At 39.6% G+C, this 26,734-nt stretch overlaps 2 protein-coding genes across 10 annotated transcripts; one reads left to right on the top strand and one right to left on the bottom strand.

The window, feature by feature from the left end:
* Window positions 1–234: 234 nt before the first annotated feature.
* LOC311261390 (trace amine-associated receptor 13c) lies at window positions 235–10,681 on the bottom strand. Its single transcript, XM_084359957.1, has 3 exons — window positions 10,626–10,681; window positions 1,641–2,007; window positions 235–1,142 (listed from the first exon to the last, which is right to left on the bottom strand). The coding sequence occupies exons 2-3, from the start codon at window positions 1,921–1,923 to the stop codon at window positions 244–246; spliced, it is 1,182 nt and encodes a 393-aa protein (XP_084216083.1). The 5' UTR covers window positions 1,924–2,007; window positions 10,626–10,681; the 3' UTR covers window positions 235–243.
* hp (haptoglobin) lies at window positions 6,644–20,803 on the top strand. 9 transcript variants are annotated; one of them, XM_084359976.1, is made up of 6 exons: window positions 6,644–6,773; window positions 7,069–7,173; window positions 11,240–11,326; window positions 14,422–14,504; window positions 19,298–19,581; window positions 20,065–20,803. In XM_084359976.1, the coding sequence occupies exons 4-6, from the start codon at window positions 14,486–14,488 to the stop codon at window positions 20,626–20,628; spliced, it is 867 nt and encodes a 288-aa protein (XP_084216102.1). In that variant the 5' UTR covers window positions 6,644–6,773; window positions 7,069–7,173; window positions 11,240–11,326; window positions 14,422–14,485; the 3' UTR covers window positions 20,629–20,803. The 9 variants fall into 9 exon arrangements, with proteins under 9 accessions (XP_084216102.1, XP_084216101.1, XP_084216104.1 ...); XM_084359975.1 differs by having other exon boundaries at window positions 6,644–6,954; XM_084359978.1 differs by lacking the exon at window positions 7,069–7,173.
* The last annotated feature ends 5,931 nt before the right edge of the window (window positions 20,804–26,734 follow it).

The following is a 26,734-nucleotide window of genomic DNA, read 5'->3' as shown; positions in this document are numbered from 1 at the left end:
GTTTTTTGTACATTTTAGATTTTTGTTACCTTTGGTCAAAGACCGACTAGCTGTTTTCCCCTGTTTCTTAAACTTGATGCTAAGCTAAGCTGGCACCTTTACTATACAAGGCATCTTTCATCTTGGCAAGGAAATAATATGCATATTTCCCAAAAATGTCAAACCGTTCCTAAAAAAAAAAATCTAAATTACTGGAAAGTAACCACAAAGCATACGCTTGTTATTTTTAAATTCACATTTTCCTCAGGTCTTCTCGCCATGTGGGGGTGACTGGTCTCGCTGAAAAAGCAGGGTCACACCCTTCCTGAAGCGATGGTCCCTGACACTGTAGATAATTACATTACAGCAACTGTTTCCTGTCAGGATCCAGAAGGCAAAAAAGGAAAAGTTACACCACGTGTATCCCACCACGTTCCCGAGCACAAACACAGCGATGGGAGAGAATGATGCTGTGAAGGCGAATGTTAGTATGCCAATCGTTTTGGCAGCTTTGATGTCTGAAAAGGAGGGCCTGTGAGGGCACCCTCCCGCTCCTCCTCCTCCCCCTGTGTCAGTCAGACTCCCTTCTGAGAGCAGCTTGCGTTTTTGGGAGTACCGTCGGATGCTAGTGAAAGACACAATGTTAACTGCTAACGTGCCACCGAGCAGTGTGAAGTCAAACGCTGGGAATAACAGCAAAATGTTGGCATCAGGTGGCAGCTGGCCTCCAAACATTAGTGGGGTGTAGTTACACATACGACTGCACTCATTGTACTCCAGAGTGAAGTTGCTGCTGAAGATGAGGGGCGCGAGAGCCAGCAGGAAGCTAGCGGCCCAGGAGAGCAGGATGAGGAGCAGAGTTCGTCTCCGGGTCACCAAAGCGTCCTTGTGGAGCGGCCGTAAGATGGCAACACTTCGCTCCAGTGTCATGAGGAAGATGGTGCTAATGGAGACAAAGGTGCATCCAGCGAACACTGGGCCAATCAGCATGCAGGGCTGCCAAGGGCTCACAAGTCCCCCAAGAGAGGAGGAGGTGGCCGGGGAAGTAGAACTACCCTGGTACCAAACGGGGGGAGTGCTGGTCACCATCAGAGAGATCTCAGTGTAGACGGAGAAAGGGACGACGAGGACGCCGACCATCATGTCCGCTATGGCCAGAGACACTGTGAGAGAGAGGCAAGAAGAAGAAGAGGGCTAAGGGGACGCATCATGGCTGTTTTCTTTGTCGTTACACTGCCAGCTGTTTTAGGTTTAGTTTAATTATTAATTCATATTTTGTGAAGCAACACACACATAAAATAAACTAATGTCTTGGAACGAAATAGTGTGACACATGAAATTATAATCATTTCTGGTTAGTGCAAAGATTTCAACTGGGTAGTTACTGTAAATAAATTATCCAGACCTTCTCAGAGCCTTATAATCAGAGCTTTGAAGGTCTTTGGTGTTAGCAGGTTGAAAAATTATTATTATTATTTCACAAAATTGACTCTATTTTGCCCTTAATTCATTTTCAGTTGGCTTAATGCATCTTGCTGGAGGGAGCCTGTAGATTCTTATGCAATCGACACCGATTAAACCTAGATTAGTTTAATAACTTTCTGAAATGAACAACTTTCCTCCAACAACCATGTAGTGTTAAGATGGTAAACAACATTTACCTTTCAGGTATCCCTGTGGTGTTCGAGACTGTCTTGTTTGCACAAACACAGTGAGGGTGACCACATTTCCAACCACAATGGCAAACGCCAGGCTGACCATGAACACCACAGCCAAGGTGCGGTTGAGAAATCCACAGCAGCAGATGGTACAGAGAGGGGCCAGTGACTGGCCCGAACCGAGTGCTGCTTGAGCAGCTGCAGTCAGATTGAACAGATAGTCTGCAGTCGGCAGCAGAACAGCTGTACTCCCGGGAACGCTGATGTTGGGAGGTAGAGCAGTCATGGCCCAGGATGAATGGTTTCACCACTTGTGATGTGTAGGTGGAAGGGCCACTCAGGAAACCATGTCCTGGACCTGGAAACTACCCTGATGAAAGATAAAATATATATATTGTGGCAATGAAACAATCTGTCCAAATGAATATCCAGCCTTGTAAAAAGCAGCACAGTCATTCATATTAATGTAACATTCAGTCTTTCTCTCACTTAATAAATCAACACTCTCTCATCAACCACAAGTAACTGGATTGTTTTTTTAAGGGCTGAACAGTGCAAATATTTCTAATGAGCCCTCAACCTGTTAGGTATTCAAAACTGAAAGGGACAAACCTTCCAACATCATCAATCAAATATGAGTTGAAATAATAATACTGTCCTGTCACAGAAAATCATGCTCACGTCGTACTTTCGTATGATCTAACCCTAAGTGCAGACATTTCATTTTAATAACATTTTGACTTGCCCTCTAGTATTTGTTTCAGCTGCACATGTCAGCATATAGGGCACTTATTTATAAAACCTAAAGTACTATCTATTTCTAGTCAGGCTGAATAGTTTTTATTTTGGGGCTTTTAGCCAGAAAACCATGTCCCTTTAAGCAATTCATTCATTTGGAGTCACCAGTTTATAAGTTCCTTGTTTTGACTAGTATATGTAAACTGTATCATCTGCATTACAATGATTATTAGTGATTATCAGTTTATTACATTTTGAAAGTCACCTAAATATCCTGCTGCTTAAGAGTGCCCCAGGAATGAGCTTTAAAACCCAAGAAACAAGTTAGTATTTTTGCACTTCCTGGTTCCTCGTCTCAAAATGTTTTGAATGGGTTTTCCTAAACTAAGGTCTGTGATTAACACAAGCTTAAGAGGTTTTCATGTTTTGTTCTACGACATAAAATACATCAGTAGATACCTCACTATTCTAAAGTTAATCTGTCTTTAAAAAGAGACAGATATTGTTTAAACATCATCATGCTGAACACAGAGACTCATATACTCACTGTCAGTGTTTATAAGCATGTTGCAAACTGTTCTGCAGTGTACACTACAACTGTTTTATATGAAAGGCTGAATTTTATTAGATTTTACATCAAAAAAACCTATGTATGAATGGTTAGTCTCTTATCCAGGATTTTGCAAACAGAGTAAGGACAGGGTTTTTTTCACTTGTGTGCTCTGGTTACATGCTGTTCTTGTACCCTGACACTGTTGGAAGCACCTCGATGCTGTCAGTACCCATGCAGAAACTCAAAGTTCAGTACCAAATGTCTTTCTCAGCTGACAACTAAATACACGGGTCCCTCAATCATTTATGCTGTTCACTGGGCTGGAGAGCAGGAAGGTACACACATCTGAGAAAACAAAGGGTAACAGGAATGGACATATTCAGACCAGGGCAAAACCAAACCAAATCTTGTGCTCTCATTCTGGCTTTGGGTTCAGAAACATGGTCGACTTGAAATCCTATAACTGTTATCAGCAGTGAATTAGTCCCAGAATAATGAGACTTTCTTCAGATGTGGAATAAAACACTTGTGGGTGTACGTTCTGTGAGCAGCACACGTTCATGGTTTAATGAAGAGTTATGGAAAATGCAAATGAAAAGATCAAAAAAGCTTGTCTGCCCTCACAACTGAATTTTTGCTACAGAAAGCCAATTCATATTCTGTACTAATGAAACACATGTCAATATAATAAGATACATGTATGATGCAACTTGACAAACCTTTGCTTCTCTGTCACATTAATATGCAGTGCTAACAGGATAGACGATTTAATTGGAAACATGAAGTTGAATTATTTATATTTTGAATGCGCAATATTTCATCAAACAAATCATTTTACATTCTTGATGTCTATGAGATGTCGATTGAGATAATAAATTATTTAAAGTGATCTTTGAAGACAGTAAAATGCGTGTCTCTCTCTCTCTCGCTCTCTCTCTGCGTGTTTAAGCTTGTGCTGCTGCAGCCGTTACGTTTATCTGATGCCATTCAATTCAGATTTCAGTTGTGTTCAAAGGAATACAGAAATGTAACAAGGTCCAACCTTTTAGCATTGACTTCATGAGTCCTACATAAAAGTGAGCGCTTATTCAGATATGAGACCTACAGTACATGTTACATTTCCATCAGATTAAGATCAAATGGTGCATGTGTGAAAGAGGCTAAACACAACATAACGTGGTATTAAAACCCTCCGAGTGAAGATGTACAGACGCTCCTTTGGCAGCAACTGCGGCCTTGAGTCTATATGGATCAGCTTTCAGCAAAAAATACAAAAATACAAAAATTGACACAAGACAGTGATATTCAATCTTACCTCATCAGTAAACACTATATAAACCCAATCCCAACCCTACAGGTAACCCTAACCCATTTGTTATCTCCAGAAAATGTTCCCGTATCCTCACGACTTTCAAGTTAATGTACCATTCTGCCCCTCAAAAAGTTTATTATCTATAATGGAGCTTCTCATTCAAACAATCACTCATATAAATGCCCAGAATTTGTTTCTACTCAAACAACTTAAGTGTATATTACTTTAAAAAAACAGCGACAGGGAACTTTTGTTTTGTGTTGATTCTAGGGCCCCTGTGGACAAAATGTGTGTGAACATCAGCGCCTCCTGTGGTAAAGATCTTGGATGAAGCATTTGTTTTGGAAATTTTGTTGTAGATTTGTTCCATCCCGCCAGTCTACAGAAATGCTTCTTTCCTCAGGCTGTGACGCCTCAATTCATCCTCAGCGCTCCACCATAAAAAAATTGTTTTCATTTCATGTATTTTCAGAATCCTCAACATTATATTAATGATTTCTAAACAAAGCTTCATGTTGTCCAGTTGCTTGACAAACTGACCACCAGTGTAGTATTTTAGTACCATATTCTTCAACTTCACAGAGAGCCCCTCTGCTTCCCGTATTTCTGCACCGAGCTCGCCCTCTTTTATCAATCCAATGTCTTTGAAATGAGCACACAGCATGGATCCCAGCTGGCTGTGTTTGTGCCTCAGGTGACAATATAGCTGTCTGATTGATATCATTATTTGTAGCCTCCATACTGTTCTACACTGTTTGCTTGGTGATCGTAGTAGCATTCGGAGACAACAGCATAAACATCTGACATCTCTGCCTTGTTGTCCAATAGCAACTGACATGCATGCGGCTCAGCTGAGGCTCATTAGGATTTGAGCTTTTAGCTTTTTAGGATTTTAGCTTTTGCTGCCTCAACTTAACCATATGTTAAGCATGCTGCAGGTGCCCTGCAAACATTGTTCAAACAGATCACATTAATTATCAGATATACTGCCATTGAATCGATCTTGCAGAATCGTCTTCTATCAAACTGTTAGGTGAAAGAATGATTAGATATCCACTTTGGTATTCACTTCATACCTGTGACTGCAATACTCAGCAATGATAAAATGTAATTCTTCAAAAGTGATCAAGGCCAAGATTGACAAAAGAGTGTTCTGATGGTTGACACTGAAAGACAACCTCAGGAAATTATGCTTTCTGGGAGGGAGTTTATCTTTTGTTAATATTATCTATGAATCATTCAACTACATAAGCCCCTCTCTAGTCTTGTCTAGTTATTTCTTGTTTCTATGGTTGAATGTTTGACCTTCACTGTGTAGGACGAAGTATGTGCAGAGTTGAGTCAGAGACACTGTTCTCACATTAATCTTGTGAAAGTTAAAATATTCTCTGCGCTCATTGAAAATCTAATTTTAAGACGCAGGCCTACGAGCATGAATTGTGACATCACAAATAGTTTGGAAACCAATCCTGGTCCAATATTCAGCATATTTGCATAGTCATAGGAGGTTTTAATGAGGTGTAAGGAGAAGATGTCATTAGGAGTTTGTCATAGGGAGTTTAACAAGATAATAGTGCTTTTTTGTGGGGAAAAAACAAATCTAAGTACAATGTTTTATATGCATCTTTAAAATGTCTGGAGAGGATCTTTGAGTTACTTGAAACAAACATCTAAATTATACACATTCAAAACTCCTGGCTTGTAAAATGAATGGCATTTTTAACAGCTTCCGGTAATTATTTTCATGTCATAACCGAGCAACTTCTTTACTGTTAGTTAGAAAATTTATTTTTGGGACGATAGAGGAACCTCATTATGGGGCTTTTTAGCTTTACCTTGAGTGAAGATGACAGGCGGAAGTATACCCTGTGGCAAGACCTCAGGCGTAGTGAGACAAGCAGCTGACAGCAACGACAACACATATACGCGTACACACCCACAGTATTAGTGTTAGAGGCTTACACTACCAGTGTCTTGGGCGACGGGGAAAATGAAACACTACGCAGGACAAGCTGCTCTACATCTATATGTTTTTAAACTATTGTGTTGCAAAAGTGTCAAGATCTACCTCGAGATGCCAGTCTGTCTTCATGTTTCAGCAGTATGAATCAGTTCTGGGTTATAAATTGTAGATCAGAGGGTATTAAAGTTTGACAATGTCGCCCCCACTGAGACAAAACTGAGACAACTGAGCCCCCTCAACATCCCACTTCACCACACCATCAATACATACATTGATAGTGCAAAATTATAAACAGTAATATTAATTGTCTTCCTCCCTTCTATTATTATCTTTGTCTAACTTAGATTTGAGACACAATCATGCATACTTTTGTGGAAAATGTTTCCCATAATGCTCTGGGAGTTCTAAACAGGAAGTATAGTGTTGCCATGGAGCTAGCAAGTTACTTGAAGGCTGCATAAAGAAGAAAAGGGCTTTTTAAACCTTATTTTGGGGCAAAGTCACTGAACTTTTTAAGAACTTCATATCCGATTTGACTGGCGATTTTATACATGCAGTTTTTATGTCCAGGTGACCATTAAAAGTTCATTTCTAACTCTCTCCATATTCATTCAGATGGGGGCCTTGTTAACTCGAAATAACTCGCCGCCGGGGGCGCAGCCAAGAAGGCTGCATAGTGGCAAACTCGCAAGTTGAGACCCGTTTTTTAACCTACATGTGTTTACACATAGGAAAAGTAGCACCATTGAAAGTATGCCGAATTAGCTGTAAACAGTTCTTGTTTGTAATGTTCTCATGGATGTTTACACAACTATCAATGAAATACCTGAAACTGAGGAAAACTGTAAAACGTGATGATTCTCAGGCAAGATCTGGAGTTATGAGGAGCGTCTATTTTCTGTGATTTCTAAGTGGACTAATGGACATTTGTTCAAGAAGGGCATCGGGGATAATGGCATGTCCTGAAAGAGTAAGTCATATTCAATCTAAAAATATATGTGTATTCTGTCTGTGTAACTGAAGTATGACTCAGAGAAGGAGTAAAGCTTTTGACGCAAACTGCAGTAATCGGGCGCTCTGCAAAAACCTCTGCAGTACACACTTGGCCATGAGTTTAGTAACTCATTTATCAGCTTTCAGCTCCATGAGGCTGGAGCATGGATCTATTGAAATTAATTTTACCTGAATAGTTTTTTATTTCAACTAACTTTATTTCTTGCAAATTGCTTACTAGCTAACATAAGTGGATTGCATGTATGATTTATATTTTCTAAAGGCTAGGCTTCGTTGTTAATTACTTACCAATGTTTTCTTGTAAGCCTAACTTACTAATTTAATACCTAACATTTTAAATGCCCCTATTGCCCCATATACACGACTCAAAATGATATTGGGATATGGGTGCATATATAAACGTCAAATACCAAGTACCAAAAATATTCACAAAAAACAAAATGAAAATTCAGATATGTCACAAAATAAACAATCAAGTGAAACACCAAAATATCCTAATTCCCCTAACTAATTTTGAGTAGTGTAGTTTCAGGTTAACGGTTTACTTTTAAGCGAAGTTAAATTGTATTTTTGTGGATCGTATTTGGATCTATTGGACATATTTGGATTATTTGCAAATTTGATGAAATTGCATTTGTTGTGTGGTTCATAAATAGGCCTGGAAGATACTAATAACACTCATGTAAAGTATTCCACGAGATATGAAGTCAGAGGATTAAAGGTTTTACAATTTATCTGGTGACTATGAATGTCGGTATCAAAACTCCATTGCAGTCCACCATGTTATCAAGATACTTAAATACATTAACAAAAATATCAGTGACATTGTGGCTCAAGGGGAAAGCATCAGTGAAATCATTAGAATAAATTCTCCGGGAACCATGAATGTCTACAAAAATGTATGTCAACCCATCAAGTAAATTTTAAGATATGTCACAGAATAAGTGAAACTCTGACCTGATGGTGGTGCTAGAGGAAAAGTCAGAGGATTATTAAGGTCATCAGATGTTATCCTCAAGGGACCTTGAGTATCTGTAGCAGATTTCATGGGAATCCATCCAACAATTGTCAAAATATTTTACTGGAGGATAAGTTGAGGTATCTCCATTTGGAGTTATCCACTTTGGATCAAGGATATTTGTACAAATGTTCATGACAATACATCCAGGGGTCGCTTAAACATGCATTTATTAATAATAGTTGATCTCATGTGCACAAATAAACCCCTACATTGAATGTGGCCCCTCTACAGTCTGCCATTCTCTGGAGACCGTTGTGCTGGAATAGCTGCGTTTAGGCTTCAGCTTGTTGTTCATGCATGCAGTGAATTTCCTTTGACAGGGCTGTGTCCCTGAGTGACAGGTCAGGCATATGTAGGAAGACCATGGGGGCTTGGTCAGGGCTCTCAGGCCAGGTCGCCCGATGCACAGAAGGGTCATGTGCAGTAATAATGGACAGGCTGGCTCAGAGCCGCCTGAGGCCGACTGCCACAGCACACGAGGAGAAAGACGACTTTCTCTTCACATCTTGGCCTGTCATTCTGTCTGTATTTGTTTCCTTTGTGTGTGTCAGATAAGTGCACAAGCAACACATTCATAGGCACACAAACATGGATACAAACACATAACCAGTGTAACTCTCTTGTTGTTTGCCGTTGTTTCATCTTTCATCTTTCTTTCCCTGTCTTGCTGGGAATATATTTGTAAAAGTTTTTCTTTAAAGTTTTCTCTGGAAGCACTTATTCTTGCTCCTGCATTCAATCACTGTAATTGTTCTATTGATTGTAACTTCACTTGGTAAATGATGGTAATACTTTAGATTACAGCCTGCAGGTACTAATAAAACATTTGCTGGGTACCTTTAAGTACACATGAAGAAGCTCAGGAAACAATGTGGTAACACATTTGCAATTAGGGGAAAAGCTAGAATTAAATACTTTTTTCAAGCAACATTACGTAACTTTTTACCTTAAAATAACAGCTTCAGAATTATTTTGATGATATAGTGCCTTGTACTAGGGTGAACGTTGTCTCTGTCTCAGCCAAGAGAGTTTTGTTTGTAGTTAGCACCTACATTAAGTCTGACAAATTGTTACAGACCTGGGAATTGCATTTAGGACAGTGGTGTTGCACTGTGGGGGTGCCAAATGGCACAAAATGCCAATTTCTACATTATGTTGCTTTAATAACATTAAACATAACCGAAACTATTTTATATTTACTGCTGTAATGGCACATTCTTATTGTAATGTACCTAATAAGTACTATATTGATACCTCTGTCTACACTAAATAATTATTACACAGATTACACAAAATTCAACAGATTACTGTTGAATTCACTGCTGAAACTTGATGTGTGGGCATGTGTCTCTGAATTTGTGCGCATGTGTGTTTGTCTCCATTTTGTCAATGAGTCCCAGTCCAAATCACTCACTGCTGATAGACGTCACACCCACCACACTTTACTCAGTCGACAGCCACTGCACGCCTGAATGATCAAACACCAAGCAAACAGGAATCCACCTGATATTCTCAATAAATGCTGTAGTGATCTTCTTATAAACTACGTTCAAAAGGAAATATTTCCTCCAAACTGCGAGTTGAACTTTGGTTAAAAAAGTGTTATCGACAGAGGACTTAAAACTTAACTATGCTGACATTGTTAAGTAATATTTTGCCATTCTAAGTTGATAAAACACTTCATATGGTCAGGTATTTTCTCAAATGTCATCCTATTGAACAGTCCTTCTTGGTGTATCGAAATGCAACCAGGAATAACTGCAACACCTGCTGTGTGAAGTACAAATTTAAATCCAACAGGACAAAATGTAAAAAGTGTGTTAATGTGTTTGTGTGTTTGTGTGAGTCGATGCATGTGTGCATCAAATGACAACAAATTAAGATAAAAAAGGTTTCCATTTATTTATTAATATCATTGTAAATAACATATTTCTGTTATTTACACTGACATTTCCAGGAATTTCTTTGGCATATATAAACATGGCTCTTGGGAAAGCTTAATTGAAGTATTTCGATGACCAACAGTGGTTTGCAGTAGTCCTAATTAAATTTGTTTAATACACCCAGGAAAAAAAACAGTCAACTTAAAGCAGTAATGTGGAAACCAGTTACTCCAAAGATGTGCAGAACTTAAAATGTCACATATTGCAAATTGATATAACTCAAGAGCAATAACAGTCAAGCATTCTACGCAAACAAATTATTCATATGCAAATGCATGTGTGAGTGCAGCCTGACACACATCGATATTCAATCAATGCTCAAACAGAAGTTTGGATTTCTTTTAAAAAATGGCAAAGTGTAGAAATGTTTTATCTCCTAATATAGCTGTCATATAATACCATGCAAACTCATACAACAAAAAAATAAAAAGCATAAAATCCTACCAGCATTTCCACTGTTACGGACCATATAGCGGTTGTGCAGACAGGGGTCGGTAACAAGAAAACATTCCAGTATTAAAGTGCTGACTTATAGGGAGTAAAATCCAGATAAAAATCCTCCAGTGAAGAAGAAAGTGGAGCTGTAGTCCTCTCATCATTCATTCTGCTGAGAAGCACACATTAAGCACAAAGCCTCTCACACACTCCAGCTCTCTGTCCCTATGATTCAGCCTCCTCAGCCTCTCGCTCGCTCTGTGCAGTGCTCAGCCTCCAGTCCCCACTCCACTGCTCCCCCCTCCTCGCCTGTGCTCCCCTCACCCTCTGCGTGGCTTTCAGTCCTTATCACATGCACACGCTCTTCCACCAGAGCTTCAAGGTAAACTCTTCTTTTCAGTCTTCCCTTCCTTGTTCGTCTTCTGATGTGCCACCCCCACCTTCCCTCTTATCTTCTCCCCCATGTTCCTTACCACTTCAGACATCGCTCATGTTTTGCCTCTTCACAGCTTCCATCACTGTTGAATTCTTGCCTTCAGTCCACGCTTTGTTATATTCATTTAACTCTTTGCTCACAGGCTGTTTGTCTTCAAGCATATTTAAGCATCTGTTTCTTATTGCAGTAAACCTTCACCCAGAAAGACATAGAATGAGGAGGGGCAGAGATGGAGCTCCGGCCAGAGAGGGATACTACATTGCACCAAGGAGAGGTGACCCTGTTAAGTGGGAGAGGGGGTAAACTGCATCCATCCTCTCCTGGGCATTTGTCCAGTTTTGCCCCTGATGGCCTTGGCCTATGAGCTTGGCTTTGATGGTGTCTGGCACACCGATCACGTCCCATCCTCTTTGTTATCCCCAGGGAGCAGAGGCTCCAGCACTCAAGTGAGACCCCCTGCCCTCAGATATGATTGGAAACCCTAGACAACACGTTCCAGGACACATCACTGATTTGCCCTTGCCTTGACACTCTTGTCTGAAAACAAAAATCTCCATGAGACATGCTGAAGATATTCAACAGCAAAGACACTAGAGCTGAAATGGAAATTGAAGCTTACATTCTGATATATAAATGCTGAAGAAATGCCAATGAGGCCCGAGCAGAGGAATAAACAGCGATGTGTATGCTGAGCAACATTATGTAACTTAATCCTCAAGGGTTTTGTAAACCTGCCAAATAAATAACTATAGGACATATTCCATGTTACAGTAAGGCTCATGCATGTCTGATTCTGCTTTCCAATAAGATATAACCTGGCTTCTGGTTGATTAAATATGGGGACCCAGTAGCCTAAGTGACTGGTCTTGTAATGCCCCAGCGCGTGACAATAAGCATACTATTTATAGCCAAATAGTATAAGCCCTGATAAAGGTCAGGTTATGAATAATGCAACACAAAACAAGCAGCATATACCTGTATGGATTCTCCCTGAGGTGACGGTGACAGTCGCTGTTTCATTCATGATGTCAACAGCATTCTTGGAGCCCATCAGTTATTGTCTGATGGTGATTTAGCATTTGTGTGCAACTGCCAATGTTTCAGGGCTTCTGGTGTAGCCAGTAGATATCCAGATAACTAATAACGGATACCCAGGGCCAAAAGTTCCTCTTCTGCACACCGGTCATTTTTTACAGTCCTTACTGTTTCCTAAATGAACAGCTTCTGTGTCTGAACAAGTTAAAAGTGCACTTGCCCTGAGTCACTGAGCACCGTAAAGCATTAGTAACACTGCCACCATGAAATGACTTGAAATCAGCATTTGATTTTCAGGTTTTCATTTGCAATTATATGCTCAAACTGATAACCCTCTGGAAATTGTTTCTCAAGGCTCTCAAGGACCCATGTGACATTCTCTTGTGCAATTAACAGACTTTCAAGTCTCAGATATGAATCTGCAGACTATCTAGTCAGGCTTGTTATATGTGGGGACATGTGTTCACTGACTGCATATAAAGGAAGGGGAGGCCACTGCACGTTTTCTGTCATAGTTACAATAATAAGACATTGCAAAGGGTCGTGTGATGTCTAATGAATTGGCATAAGACGATGTCCACACTCAAACATTGTGATGATGGAGTGTAAAGTTGCGGCGAGACAGGATTTTCTTATTAGCATACCACTGTAGCCACTGTTGTTTCTCACTGTTGCCAGGTTTAAAAGTGTCATCATCTTCACACGTCATGTCTGTAACTTCATAACCTTGAAACAAAGTTAGCTGGCTAGCTGTACCAAAGAAGCTAAGCTCCAAAAAACGCAAACAAAAACAACACAATTGAAAGAAACACAAACGGTGGCCCGCAGAAAAGAAACATCACCGACGAAAAATGACTGAGGACTAGTTTTTCGTGTTAATCAGTAGTCCTTTCATCTATCACATAGTGTGCTTAGCCATTAATTTGGCATTTCGATTGGTCGAGGAGCTGTTTTGTTTGAATTTTCACTTGCTTTGGACTGTTACACTTGAAACTAGTCATGAAAAATTTGTGAGGATAAAAAGAATATGCAAAATCAGATGACCAGAAAAAACTGAAATAAGGCACTACAATCACAAATCAAATGCTAATTTCATAATATTGTACCTTGTGTTAGACTCGAAAACGGCAGCTTTTTTGAATAATGCGGAGGATTGTTATCTGAAGATGCTAAATTACACTAGGCAGCAAATTAAACCATAATTACAAACCTCTGTAACCTCTCTGTGACCTCTTGTAAATACCCGAAGCAGTTACGCTGGACTTTCCTCCCTGCAGCAACTATCTGACTAACTGTTGTCACTGTTAACTGTTTGCTGCAGTGAAAACTAATGAGGCAATATGTGCCTTGTTTTCTGTGATAACAAATGGAACGGAGCAGCGCGTTGTACATTTTAATCCACAGAAGTTAGAATCAGTCAGACTTGTTTGCTTTTAGTCAACTATGATGCAAAACTATAAAGCAAACAGTACAACCTGTGAGTGACTGTCCTGCTTTTCAAAATTATGAAACACAGACTTGTGTAACAGTTTTATTTGGCAAAACCTCCCATCATTTTACATTCAACACAGGATCGACAACTAAGCAGTTTAAAAAGTAGCTGAATTAATGATGAAACTGCTGAAAACAACCACAAAAACACAAATGTTGTGCTGTGGTGTCTTTGATGTTAGTTTTACCGACTCAGCTGTATTAACGTTATCATAGAAAAAATCGTTGCTGTGTGCCACAGATTTTAATTTCCCCTAATAGCTGCTGCGGGAAAGTGAGATTTCACAACCATTTATTTCAGATTCCAGGAATCAATGTTTTTGTGCCAAGCAGAAATTTCCCAGGCCAAAGTCTGTATTTCACTGCAGATATAAAAACCTCCCAGCTCCAAAATGCAAATCACACTCGAGGGGTGAGATTACAACCATCACTGCAGAAAGATGGATATAACCAGCAAAATGTGGTAAATTAGAATAATTATACATATATAATGCTCTTTCTTTGTCCTTTTTTAATCTAGCTGAATGTTTTATACAAATATAAAAATCCTTAGCTGAGCCTTACTTACAACAAAATGATTCCAGTGTCTAAATCTAAGCATATTATTACTATGAAAGGTCTGATCTAATACCTTTTTCAAAAGCTGTTTAACTTAATTTTACCATAATCATCCTGTAATGTTTCCTGAGCTGCTGTAAACCAAAGGCTTAATTATCTGACTGTTAACTATCCAACAATTTGTCATTCTCTATCATTAATTGGCCCCAGTTTTATCGTCTCCATTGATCCAGAATAACAGGAACATTTAGTGTTTGTTAATCATGTGACTGTTGTTGTTTGAAGGTTTTCTTTGCTCCTCCTGGCTGCATGGGCCTGTCTGGCAGATGTGGCTCACTCTGAAGAAAGGATGAAACGCTCTGTGTCAGGTAACACTCACAGACACACACTCACATACACAAACGCAGTAGCGTGGAGTCTTAATTCAAGTCAGATTGCTAGTTCTCATATCAATATTCTAGATTTATAATGAAAATAGAAAATATGTTGGTCGGTTTCTATATTTAATCAACAAGAAAGAGACTAGTACAATCTTCGCTTTGAGGTAAATATCAGCAAGGCAACATGGTAATGCTCATCAGGTTTAATGTTTCTCATGTTTGGCCTCTTATTATGTGGATATGGTCTAGACCTGCTCTATATGAAAAGTGCTGTAACATAACTGTTATGATAACTGTCAGAATATAACTCCCCACATTCTGGTGGATCTAAGCGACCACAGGCTCCAGTTTTACACTAATACCTCTTCGACAGCTGCTGTTCAGATAGATAACTGCTGCATGAAATAACACAGGCTTCCCTGTGGGATCAGAGGGCTGGGCTATTACCCCTCGTTTCGTACGTTGCTCGTCTTTTGGCTGTAACACTGCGGTATCTAATGAGGAAATTGCCTGCCTTCCTGCTTCTGTTTAAATAATAGCAATACACTGAGCCATCAGAGTCCACTGAGAGATGTGTCTAAACTGACTGGAGGCATGTTGATAAGAGAAGGGGGCTTATTTTCGGTGAAAAGATGAAAGTAATGAGAGTCAGAAAACAGTAAATGTGTCAGATTTATTGAATCCGTTTTTATTTCTCTGCACCGGCAAGACAACCCGTCTGTCCATCCCCAAGTGTTTTTTTCTTTTCTTGTTTCATCCATTTTCCGCGACAAACTGAGCAGATCTCAGGACCTGAGTGAGTGACGCACATCAGGCAGGGTCTTTGGGTTATGCTCATCTTCACCTTTGGTAATTTCTCCCATTGCATTCAATCAGGAGCACAGTGGGAGAAAGGGTTCAAAAGAAGGAGAGTGTTGGCACATCTATTCCATTCTTGAGAGTGCGATAGCTTGTGAAAACCTGGGGTTTAGTTTTTCAAATCAGGCACAAGGATCACCTGATTAGAAGTTTCCGGTCAAGGTCAAAGGTCCTTTTTTTGCCATAACTTGAAAATTCGTATTATTACAACAATGCACACAAATGTCTAATAGGATAAAAATGATGAAGTGTTGACATTTAATATCCAAAAGGTCAAAGATCAACTTCACAGTGACGTCACAATGTTCGGCACACATAACTCAAGGAACCTAAAATAGATGGACCTACTCTCTGAAGTGTGTTATTTAATTTTCTTGAGGCATTTCTTCATCAGAGGTCATAAGATGTAAATATGTTGGGTTTTAGTGTGTTTCTCCATGCATCGCCTTAAGACTTCAATACAGCTGGCACCACAGTCTGGCACCAAAGCAAGATTTAGTGATGTAATGACCCTTCTTTAGGCTTCTTGACATAACTCAGGAACAGAAGGGGAGATTGTGACTGTATTTCAACATTTGGTCAAATGTGTGAACACGTACAAGGAACTTGACAAACAGCAGAAGTCCACCACAAGCTCATTGGTTTTCCTGATATTGAGCTTCATGTGATGAAGCTCTCTGTCTCCTCTGTACAGTAGTCTCTACATGATGACAGCATGTTTCTCACTGGAAACTATTCACTGGAATCATACATGTTAATATAGGATTAACTTCCATTTTATTTCTCAGAGGCATACAGCCGCAAGGTGCTTATTCTGGTCTATTCATGCAGTCTCTGTAATGCATCAAACTAATTAGTCATTCATTAATTCAATTATGCTTGTAAGCCATTGTTTACTGTGCTGAATTCATTGAGTGAACAAGATCAGTCCTGGTAAATAAACGCTGTCGGGTTGTAGAATTACAACATCTTTAATGAACGTGAACAGTAGATCAAAGCACAGAGAGTGAAAAGATTCCTGTCTCTGTTTCATGATGAATAATAAGAGGCCACTTTCTGGATGAGACGACAGAGCTCCGTTTACAGCAGATCTCAAGAAGTGATAGCAAAATGTGATTGAATGACTGCATTGCATATGCTATAATATGATAACCCTGTTGTGTAGGCAATCATATTTTATTATACATTTTGAAGTTAGACGAGAGGGAAAACAGGGCAGAACAAAAATGCTGTCAAGAGTGTTAAACACTACAAAGGTAAACTAGTCAAATGGGTGAAGCATTCTTAATTTCTGGGGTTAAAAGACATCTTGAATAGGAACTAGTTTGTAGTGGCTTCATTTATTCAGTAGATCTCATTGAGATCAAGAGAAATTTGAGCATACATGACATATAAACCAAAGAAAACAAAACAAAAAACACAGAAAGAAAAAAAATATCCTGCAAATAAAACTTTATGATTTGTAGGAACATACAAGATCAAGCTTTAGATGAATAATAGATGTCATCAAAGAGCAAACTGTAACCTGGAAATAGTCAGTGGAGTCAGTGGTCTACAAGATGGTATCAACATGAAAAGTAAAAGAAAAATGACTTTCCCCAAAATGCACAGTGATAAAGTATAAAGTGGGTTGCTTAGATTAAACTCTGATGATGATGTTATCTGATAGAACTATTGAATTAAAGAACACTTTTAAATTAGACTAAAAAATAAAGTGCACTTTAACATCTCTGCACTGGTTCAACTTCTCTGCTCATTCATTCTCAAAGCATAATATAAGCCAGTCCACTCAGCTTCTCTGTTCCACTGCGCTCCTAAAAGTTTTCAACATTTTGGCCCCGTCCACATGTACACAGGTATTTCTTAAAGGAGACATATTATGATCATTTTCAGGTTCATAATTTTATTTTGGGTTTATTCTAAAATAGGTTTACATGCTTTAATGCTCAAAAAATCCATCAGTTTTCTCATACTGTCCATTCCTGCAGCACTGTATTTATCCCCCCTTCTGACTGAATCCCTCAGTTTTAGCTCCTGTCTCTTTAAGGCCCCCTTCCCAAATACCCAGTCTCCCCTGATTGGTCAGCTCACTCATGCCTGACCCAGCACTACTAACAACAACAGAGCAGCTGTGCTAAATCAATTCTCACATGTCAAATTAGCTGCTACACATAAATTATGCAAATGTGTGACATGGTGACGAAGTGTGATGTCACAAAGTCTCAGGAGTGTTTCAGGAGCAGTATTTTATTTTTTTGTGGGAGAGAGGAGCTTCTGTTGGTGCGGACTGTGACCTCCTGTGTCTCCTTTAAAACAATGCTCTTTCTGTAAGTCCTGTGCAGTCCTGGCTGCACAGATTTGTACATTGGGGAGACAAAACAACCTCTCCATAAATGACTGGCACAACACAGCAGGGCCATCTCCTCAGGTCAAGACTCTGCTCCACTTACATGTGAAGGAAAAAAATCATTTCTTTGAGGACAACAATGTAAACATCTTGGCCAGAGGAGGCAGATGGTTTGAAAGAGGAGTAAAGGAATTCATCTATGTCAAATTGGAACAACCGTCTTTGAATTGAGGAGATGGGCACCACCTACATCACCCACCTACTCACGCATCTCCTCAACGACTCTGTAAGGACACTCCCACACATTGTTTAAAAGCCTGCAAACTCCCCTCCAGTTGGTTAGAACTGAAGACGTCTCTTGGATGAGAGGTGAAACGTCCTCAAGAAACTGAAACAAGTCCAGTTGCCTACGATACAGCACTTAGAATTACCATGACCTGGATGACTGAGAACCACCATCAACACTGTTTCCAAAAATATCTGTGTACATGTGGAGTAGGCCTTTGTCACTGCTGGAGGATCCACCATTAGCATCTTTTCCAGACCTAGAATACACCTGTTAGTCTTGTAACATCCTGGACATGTTTGATATGGGTCACTTAGCCTGCTCACTTGGTGATACATTGAATTAGTGATTAATTAATTAATTAATTTTCACAGTTCACAAACTGCAAGGCATGACCCGAGCATGACCGCTGCCCTCACACCCCCTGTCCAGGGAACATTCACACTCCACATCGTTATCTCTGGACGTGAAGATCTTCCCTCCTGCATCCACAACCACACCAGCATCCTCTTCATTCTTTTTGTACAATACATAAGATTAAAAAAAACAAACTGACTTTTTAAATATTTTCTAATGGCAGACAAAACCGACTTTGTTAATAAGGACAGTACATTTACAGTGTTAAAGAGTAAAAGTAAATGTGTTACTTTAACCTAAAATATCCTTAAAAAATATATAATGTGTATGTAGACAATAGAGGACCTAATATTGACCTCTGTGGGACACTCATCAGCTATTTGGGGACGGAAAGTATCAGCAGCAGCATCCCAAATTTATCAAAGGTCAAAAACATTTGGAAAGTCTAGAATAGCCGCACGATTAAATTATTTTATCCCCTTCAAATTAGCGTGGCGCAAAACCAGAAGTTAGAGGACTCGGTTGTTGATCCAGGTATTTTCACACCCTGGAAAGCAAGCTTTTTTGGCCTCCAAACACCACTGAGCAGCTTACATAGTAATGAACGGGGCTATGTCCAGCAATAAAACTTCCTTAATAGACTGCATCCCAAATTTCCTTCTTTATTTTATGCGCCACCATCGGATGTTGATAACACGTCATCACTTTAGCGTGTTCATCTGGGTCTTACCTTTAGATCAAAGCCGAGCCGAGGTGAAAAAACCCGGGTCTATTGCAGAGTCTATTGACCCAGGTGTAAATGCAACGTTTACACATTTCACAATTGAAGGCCTTAAGAGAAAAAACATGCATGTAATGTAAAATCCGTAAAATAACAGAAAATTCTTCAAATTCAAAAAAGCAAAACAACTTATGCCTCTGTTTATGTCTCAGCCTCCAGGTCAGCATCACTGCGTTCCAGGCGAATGATTGGGGGGTATTTTGCTCCTCATGTCCCCTGGCAGGCCATGGTCTACCTCTCTGACAACGTGCTGGATGGAGGCTATGCAGGCGGCGCTCTCATCTCTGACCGCTGGGTTCTGACGGCTGGCAGGAACCTCTTTGTGAATAAGAGTCGACAGGATAATCAGGGAAAAGACCCCGTCATTCCTAAAGTGTACCTGGGAATTACACAGAAGGCAGATGCTAATCCCACCAATGAGGTTTCTGTACAGAAGGTGTGTGAGAAAAACATTTGATGGAGGTTAAATGTACAATGTAACAAAATAAAAGCCAAACAGAAACAAGCCCAGACTTATGAGAAGTTAAAACAAGAAGGCAAAAAAAGGAAACAAACACAAAATGTCAATCTGAATAAATACAAATAAAATACATGAAAGCAATAAGAGGACGATAAAAAGCCTGTAATCTAAAAGATTTATTTAAAATGACTTCACATCAAAGTAGGTCTGTAAATGGATTATAAGAAGTAACTGATTCTGTGAGTCTTATCTCCTCAGTTAGGTCTGTCCAAAGCCAAGGGGCGCTCAGACAATACGCATGGTCACCTTGAGATTAACACCAGGAAGTCTTGTCACCTGTTGACTGTCAACTATCACAGAAAAATACAATTTTTAAAAAGGGGACCAGTTTGATTGCTCTACTTATGCATTACAGTTGAATTACAATACTCAACCAGACTTCTTTTCTTTTGTTTGCAGGTTGTTCTCCATCCTGGCTTCCAGAACCGATCTGACTGGGATAACGACCTGGCTCTGATCCAGCTGAAGAAGGCTGTGGTTATGAGCGATAAAGTCACCCCCATCCCGTTGCCAGAGAGAGGTCAGGACCTGGAAAACTCTGTGGGACAGTCAGGGGTCATCACTGGCTGGGGCTGGGGGATTTACCTCACCGCTGCTACATCACTGAAACGCCTGGTACTGCCCGTGGCCAGTCAGTCTTCCTGTAAGGCAGAATATTCACGTATTCCGTTCACACCAGATGTAGACGACAACATGTTCTGCACTGGACCCGCCAGGCTTGAGAGAAATGTTTGTTTTGGGGATGCAGGAGGCGCTCTGGCTGTCTCAGATGCTGAAACTGGGGACATTTACGCTGCAGGGATCCTTTCCTATGATAAGTGCTGCAACCGGTACAATTACGCAGTCTATATGAAGATTTCATCTTACTTGCCCTGGATCAACAGAGTCATCAGAGGAGATACAGAGAAATCGTCTGCTCTGCGCACTGATGCAATGTCTAAGATGTACTCACAGCAGCCGTAGAGCTTCAGGCCCTGTTCCTTTCGTTTTGTGGAGAAGTTATTATAATGTGTTGAGTCACTTTAGGAAACTGCTGCTTGTAGTGTAACCATGTCTGTGTTCTGTCATGTAATTATTATGAATGAGAGGGGAAAAACACACTTTTTCGATACATTTGAGTAAATAAATCCAATATTTGAACAAAGTAGAAGTATTTCTTGGTTTCCATCATACACACAAATTACCTTCTAGAGCAGGGGTGCCCAAACTTTTTCACTTGGAGGGCCAAAATTGAAAGTCAAAGGTGGACCACAAAAAAGTATTTAGTAAACATCTTTGGATTGTATCATGTTGTATTTGTACAAAGCAAAATGGTTGTACAGTCCCAAGCTCTCTTAATGCAACATTATGTAGTAATTCTTATTTTGTGCAACATGGCGTACCCCACCATTTCTGGCAGCAACACAGTTGTCGTAAATACAATCCCAGGTTTCTGTAACGGTTTGTCAGATGTAATGTAACGGTACTGTATGTTCCACAAACTACAAACAAAACTCAGCATGTCGTAACAATGGTATGTTTTGAAGTGAACATACATCCTCAGGTATTTTTTGCTATGTGGCAGTCGAAGTTTGCACAAGCGTTGCAGCACAACTCAGAAACAGCATGCCAAGCTAATGTAATCTGCCCAGAGACAATAACGCCAGGCTGTAACATGCTACCAGCTAAACCTCTGTTGAAATGGGCTGACTTGGCTCATGATCAAAAACTAGCGAGTTGAAAACTTAACTAACACAACTAAACATCATGCAAGTGCAACAATACAAAACGTATAACTTGGCAAGCCAGCTAATGTTACTTTCTAGTCCAACAGCAGTCCAAACAGCATAAATACTTAAAAATCCAATTTCATAAAATACATTTTTAAATTTGTTAATTCACTAGTAACAGCTGTCAGGCCAAATCAAACCACATGAAGGGCCAACTTTGGCCCACGGACCCCACTTCAGGCAGTCCTGTTCTAGAGTAAAACATTACTACCAGTTGTTTCAGTGAAAATCCAAAAACAATGTATGTGTACGTTGCAGCTGCTGTAAGATGTACGACTCTTGTCTGTTAGGTTATTTTAATGACTATGATCTTTGCCTCATCTTGCCTTACCAGGTATTTTATTCCAAACCAATCTTCTGTGACTGGAAGTCATTCGATCCTAACCAAATCTTGACCTTTTTTTAAAGTACTGAGCAGATATGCACATTATGCCGAGAGGCATTGGATAAGAAAAGAAGAAAATTTAGAGACATTATTTTGAAGTACATTTTGAGTGCACCTGTTGATTTTTAAAGTAAACTGCTGTGGCCACATACGTTATTCACTTTGAAAAGAGAACTTGAGAGCATCGAAGGTTCAAAGGTTGAGATTTCATCATGTGAAATCATCAGCATGAAAGCAAAAGTTGACGGCAGAATAAAAGTGAATGACACAAATCAGAATTTGTGGTTTTCGAGTGTTGCCCACAGAGGTTTTTTTTTTTTTTTTTGCCCGCCAATAGCAGCAGGACTTTAAAGATATTTTTGTCTAGCAGATGCGTCCACTCTGCCACAAATCATGAACTGCCTCAACAACAAAAGCTTTTCTCCACGCCAGAAAAATGGGATGATGACAGCTGCCTGTCCAGCCAATACAATATGAAAGGGAAAGATAAGAGGGAAGGAAAAAATCTGAGTGCAAAGTGGATTCCTCTGGGTCTCTTTTGAAGTGGGATGTGAGGACATACAAGCTTCGGTTGAGTGGACAGGAATATAGAGGCTGATATCCTTCATTACTGTCATATCAAATATGTAAATCAATTACTTTATCTGCTGATTATAGCTATAAAGATCCAACAGACAGCTTCCACAAAGAAAAAAGCTGCTGACCCAAACCAAAAAAACTGGTTGAAATAATTGTCACCTCTTTATTTCCTGCAGGACATCAAATTAATGTCTCTGACCAGACTTCCCATGATCATCACATGCTGATTGGCGTGATTTCTACTAGAAATAATGGCTGTTGGGAAGCAAGGGAACAACCAAGCCGAATATTTTGTGATATTGTGTATTGATAACATATAAAAGAGAACTATCATCATATATTTCCACATTGATTATTTTTCCACAGCTCTGTAAGCATCGGTGTTACAATCTGTAGTGTCTGACTTGAAATTGACTAAACATTAGATGGTTGGTGAGATGGTTGGCGTTAAAGGTTGGTGTTGTTAAAGGTTAGACTACAGACTGGTAACAGATTAAAGGGAACCTTTAAATCAGAGCGGCCCAAAGTGGGGCCCATGGGCCAAAGTTGGCCCTGCCATAAGGTTCACTTTGGTCTGCCAAATGTATCTAAAAATATATTTTTTTAAATATGATAATGTTTATGCTGTTAATGCTCTTTAAATATGTAGGATACATAATTATTAATTTACTCATTAGAGTCTTAGGTTCTGTACAAACATACATGAGTATTTCTTAAAACGTAGCTTCTTCTATGTATTTTGGCCTTTCGTACACGTGTAAAAGGCATTTATGTCACAGTAAAAGACCATTCAAACTCCAGGGAGAAGATATTCAGGAACTCTGTTTTCAGTTCGGTGCTAAAACACTTGTCTGGACAGAGATGGTTTTTGTTTTAAAGCCATGTTTCCAAAAACAGCCGCACAGGCTCTCTCTCTCTCACCAGAGGTTGGCAAACCCTCACGCCGCCTCAAACCTATAAAGCGCCTGATCAGAAGAATTTATTAGGACACAAATGTACCAGGAGGAGCACCCTGTACATACATCAGTCCATCTTGGGCCAGTGCACACATGAGTGTGTCTTGGTTTACTGTGAGTGATATCATGTTAGCAGCAAAAAGAAAGGTTTTAAGACAAATGATCATTTTTTCTGTATTTTTTAAAAAACAAAAATGGAGCTTTTGAAGTGAGTGAGAGGTAGATTTAAGCAGGTCTGCAGCAGGGTGCAGGAGGTTCTCCTTTATAGCTTCTAAAATATTAATATCCCTGTCAAGGGATATTACTCTCTACCAGCCTCAGAGTGTACTCTCTCCAGCTCCATCACTCCTCCAGAGCACTGAGGTCACTAACAGTCTCTTATGGCACTTTAAAGCAGAATTACCATGGATGATGAATATTGTTAACATGTTGTATGTGCACACGGTTTCATTTGTTTTTATGGAAAGTCCATCAGTGTTCCTTCTAAAACCTCGACACAAACAATATAAGGAAGTTCTCTTTGTGGGTTACGTGTTATCACAGGCCTAAGATGATCACAAAATGTACACGCAACTTGTTGAGTCAACCCTGATTAGAAAAGTATAGGCCTCAGAGATCTATATCCAGCCCAGATTGTTATATGATTAATCATGAAAATAATCAGCAGATGAATGGATAATGAACACAATCATTAGTTGCAGCTCTAAAGAATCAGTTCATGATGATGATGAGTATCAGTATTCATGTAAGTACGCATCACTGTAGCCATTGTTAGATATGCGCAGATAACAGAGCAGGTCTACTCTGTTAAGATCCGTCAAATGTGGTGCTCTCTGTCCCTTCATCCCAACATGTACAGATATTGCTTACTGTGTCTCACATTAAACAGAAACTCTGTGTCGAGGCGAATGTACTGCTGAAAAGGCCGTCTGTAGATTCAAGGCTTTGCGGTAGAAATGATACAAATTAATGGTATTTTCTCAGCCAGTCTGCTGATGCAAGCATGTTGTGTACTCAGCTGCTCTGTTCTTATGGGTAACCAGGAAACTGAAGCTTTCTGAGCTTCATCACCTTTATATTTACTGTACATACCACACACACACCATGCCTTTCACAAAGCAGTAATACAGCAGATATGGTGAACTGTATCACCTGAAGAGATATTTTCCACTGCTTTCCGAAACAGGATTTAATGAGTCCTTATTAGTCATAGATAAGCTCTATTCATGCTTGCTTGCTTGGTCATGAATGATACCTTCCTTCAAATATTTAATCAGATATGATGAGGATACAGACAGAAGAATCAAGCGTCAGAACAGTCATAGCTCACAATATTAGGACATGATGTCTCTGATTACATAGTGTGACGATAAAGGAAGTTGAAATGGCCCTCGTATCCTTTTATCCTCATAAGAGTATTGTGGTCACGTTCAGCTCGTCAGTTGTCACCTTCAGATGTGGTCGTGCTTATTTTGGTAATGAGAGGAGTCCATATACAACCTTATTTTATTTTTATATGCTTGACTGCAGTTGGCAAACAAACAAACAAACACAATTTTAAGCTATTTATGAAAGGACAGTGTTAGCAACTGATGGCCGAACAAGTTTAACTATGTGAATAAGCTATCACTATCATAATTTGAGCCATTCGGTCCGATAACATTTGGAAAGTCTAAAACAGCTGCACGATTAAATTATTTGACGCTAAACTGAAGTTAGCCGGCTCGGTCGGCGATCCAGGTATTTTCATAGCCAGGAAGTCAAGTTTTTTTTTTTTTTTTGGCTTCAAAACACCAATGGGCACTGGGCAGCTTTGCAGCTGTGTCCAGTAACAAAACATCCTTGAATAGACTGCATCCCAAATTCCTTCATTATTATGCGCCACCACCGGATGTTGATAATACGTCATCACTTTGCGGGGTGGAATTTAGCGCGTTCATCCGGGTCTTACGTTTAGATTAAAGCCAAGCCGAGCTGAGGTGATAAAAACCTGTGTCTAATGCAGGGTCACTTGACACATTCCCATTGCACAAAAAAGCCTTTTCTTAGGGGGTTTAAGGTGTTTTTTTGACCAGTGGAAAAGGGGTATAAGTCTAACTATGCAAGACTACTGTGCTCCTCAATCAGAAGCTCATTGAGTCAATTGAGTACCGGCCTTAAAGGAAAGCGCCTCTTATATTTCTAAATTGTTAACCGGTTGGTTGGCAGTTAATGGGTGTCTGGCTTTCGAAAGCAAATTAACCGAAAAATGCCCTATTTTGATATAAGAAACAATTAAGATTAATATAAAACAACCATAGTAAAAAATATATATTACAGGGGTGTAAAACATAGTAAACTAAAATAAAACAACCATACTGAAACATCCACATGTTTGAAAGAGACTGTATTATTGTAACACATGTTGAGGTCTCCTTGTTAAATATGAATGAAACCATGACAGCACCGTCCCCTGATAGCAATATGCCTGTCCAAACAGCTTAGACGTATGTATGCTATGCTGTGGTACACTGCACCCAAGTCAAGAAGCAGCAACAATGAGTCAGAGTCAACATTAATTAGATCATTGACCACCTAGGTCAAGGCAGTTTCAGTTGAATAAGAGCCAGATCGAAATGGATCAAAAAGATTGTTGTTGGATAGGCAGTAGAAGTAGGCAGTAGGTTGGTCAGCGACAGCCCTTTCAAGCAATTTCGTCATAAAAGAAAGGTTGGAAATGGGTCTATAATTGTTCAGAATTTACTCATTGATATTCGGCTTTTCTAGCAGCAGTTTGATAATGGCAGTTTTAAAAGTTGAGGGCACAAAGCCAATAAAAAGCAACTTACTGGTAATATTTAAATTGGGACTATTGGGGCTAAGATATCATCATGTTTGTAATTGGTTATCAAACAGTCTCAACTTAACACTGATACCACTTTGTGAGCTTCATAAGCAAAGGACACCATCAGAGAGAAGATTGGTTTAGTATAAGTACTCTTAATAGCTGTCACCAGGTCAGATTCTGACATGTCTGGGTTGGATAAGTCAGACAATTTAAACTATTTTTTATAGCAGAGTGCTGAGGATGAGTTGAGGTAAGAATCTGGTCTGTAGTCTGGTGGTGGTGGCCCTAAAATAATCAACAGTTATTAGTCTCGTGCAGCCACAAATAGATACATTTCCTCATCGCTATGCATCCTGCAATCATCTGTTTAAAAAAGAAAAATTGCGTAAAATACAGTTACATCTTTCTTTCACTCACTTCCAAATCCAATGCAAATGCTGGCCAGATCTAAATCTTTATACGTGACGGGGAGGTGTTCATACCACTTTAGTCCACAGGGGCCGCCAGAATCAATACAATGAAAGTTCCCTCTTGCTGCTTTAAGTAAAGGATT

The sequence above is a fragment of the Pagrus pagrus genome, assembly GCF_965226575.1.
Source record: "Pagrus pagrus genome assembly, chromosome: 1".
NCBI lineage: Eukaryota > Metazoa > Chordata > Actinopteri > Spariformes > Sparidae > Pagrus > Pagrus pagrus.
The sequence above is the reverse complement of the archived record's forward strand: the minus strand, read 5'-3'. Positions and strand labels throughout refer to the sequence as shown.

What these genes read in the sequence shown, in the direction of transcription:
- LOC311261390 (XM_084359957.1), bottom strand. Translation starts at nt 1,923, where the DNA reads ATGACTGCTCTACCTCCCAACATCAGCGTTCCCGGGAGTACAGCTGTT. An exon ending in ACCACAGGGATACCTGAAAG is followed by an intron (nt 1,143 to 1,640) that starts GTAAATGTTGTT and finishes TCTCTCTCACAG; the next exon opens with TGTCTCTGGCCATAGCGGAC.
- hp (XM_084359970.1), top strand. Translation starts at nt 11,413, where the DNA reads ATGAGCTTGGCTTTGATGGTGTCTGGCACACCGATCACGTCCCATCCT. An exon ending in GATGAAACGCTCTGTGTCAG is followed by an intron (nt 14,505 to 19,297) that starts GTAACACTCACA and finishes TTTATGTCTCAG; the next exon opens with CCTCCAGGTCAGCATCACTG. An exon ending in ATGAGGTTTCTGTACAGAAG is followed by an intron (nt 19,582 to 20,064) that starts GTGTGTGAGAAA and finishes TTTTGTTTGCAG; the next exon opens with GTTGTTCTCCATCCTGGCTT.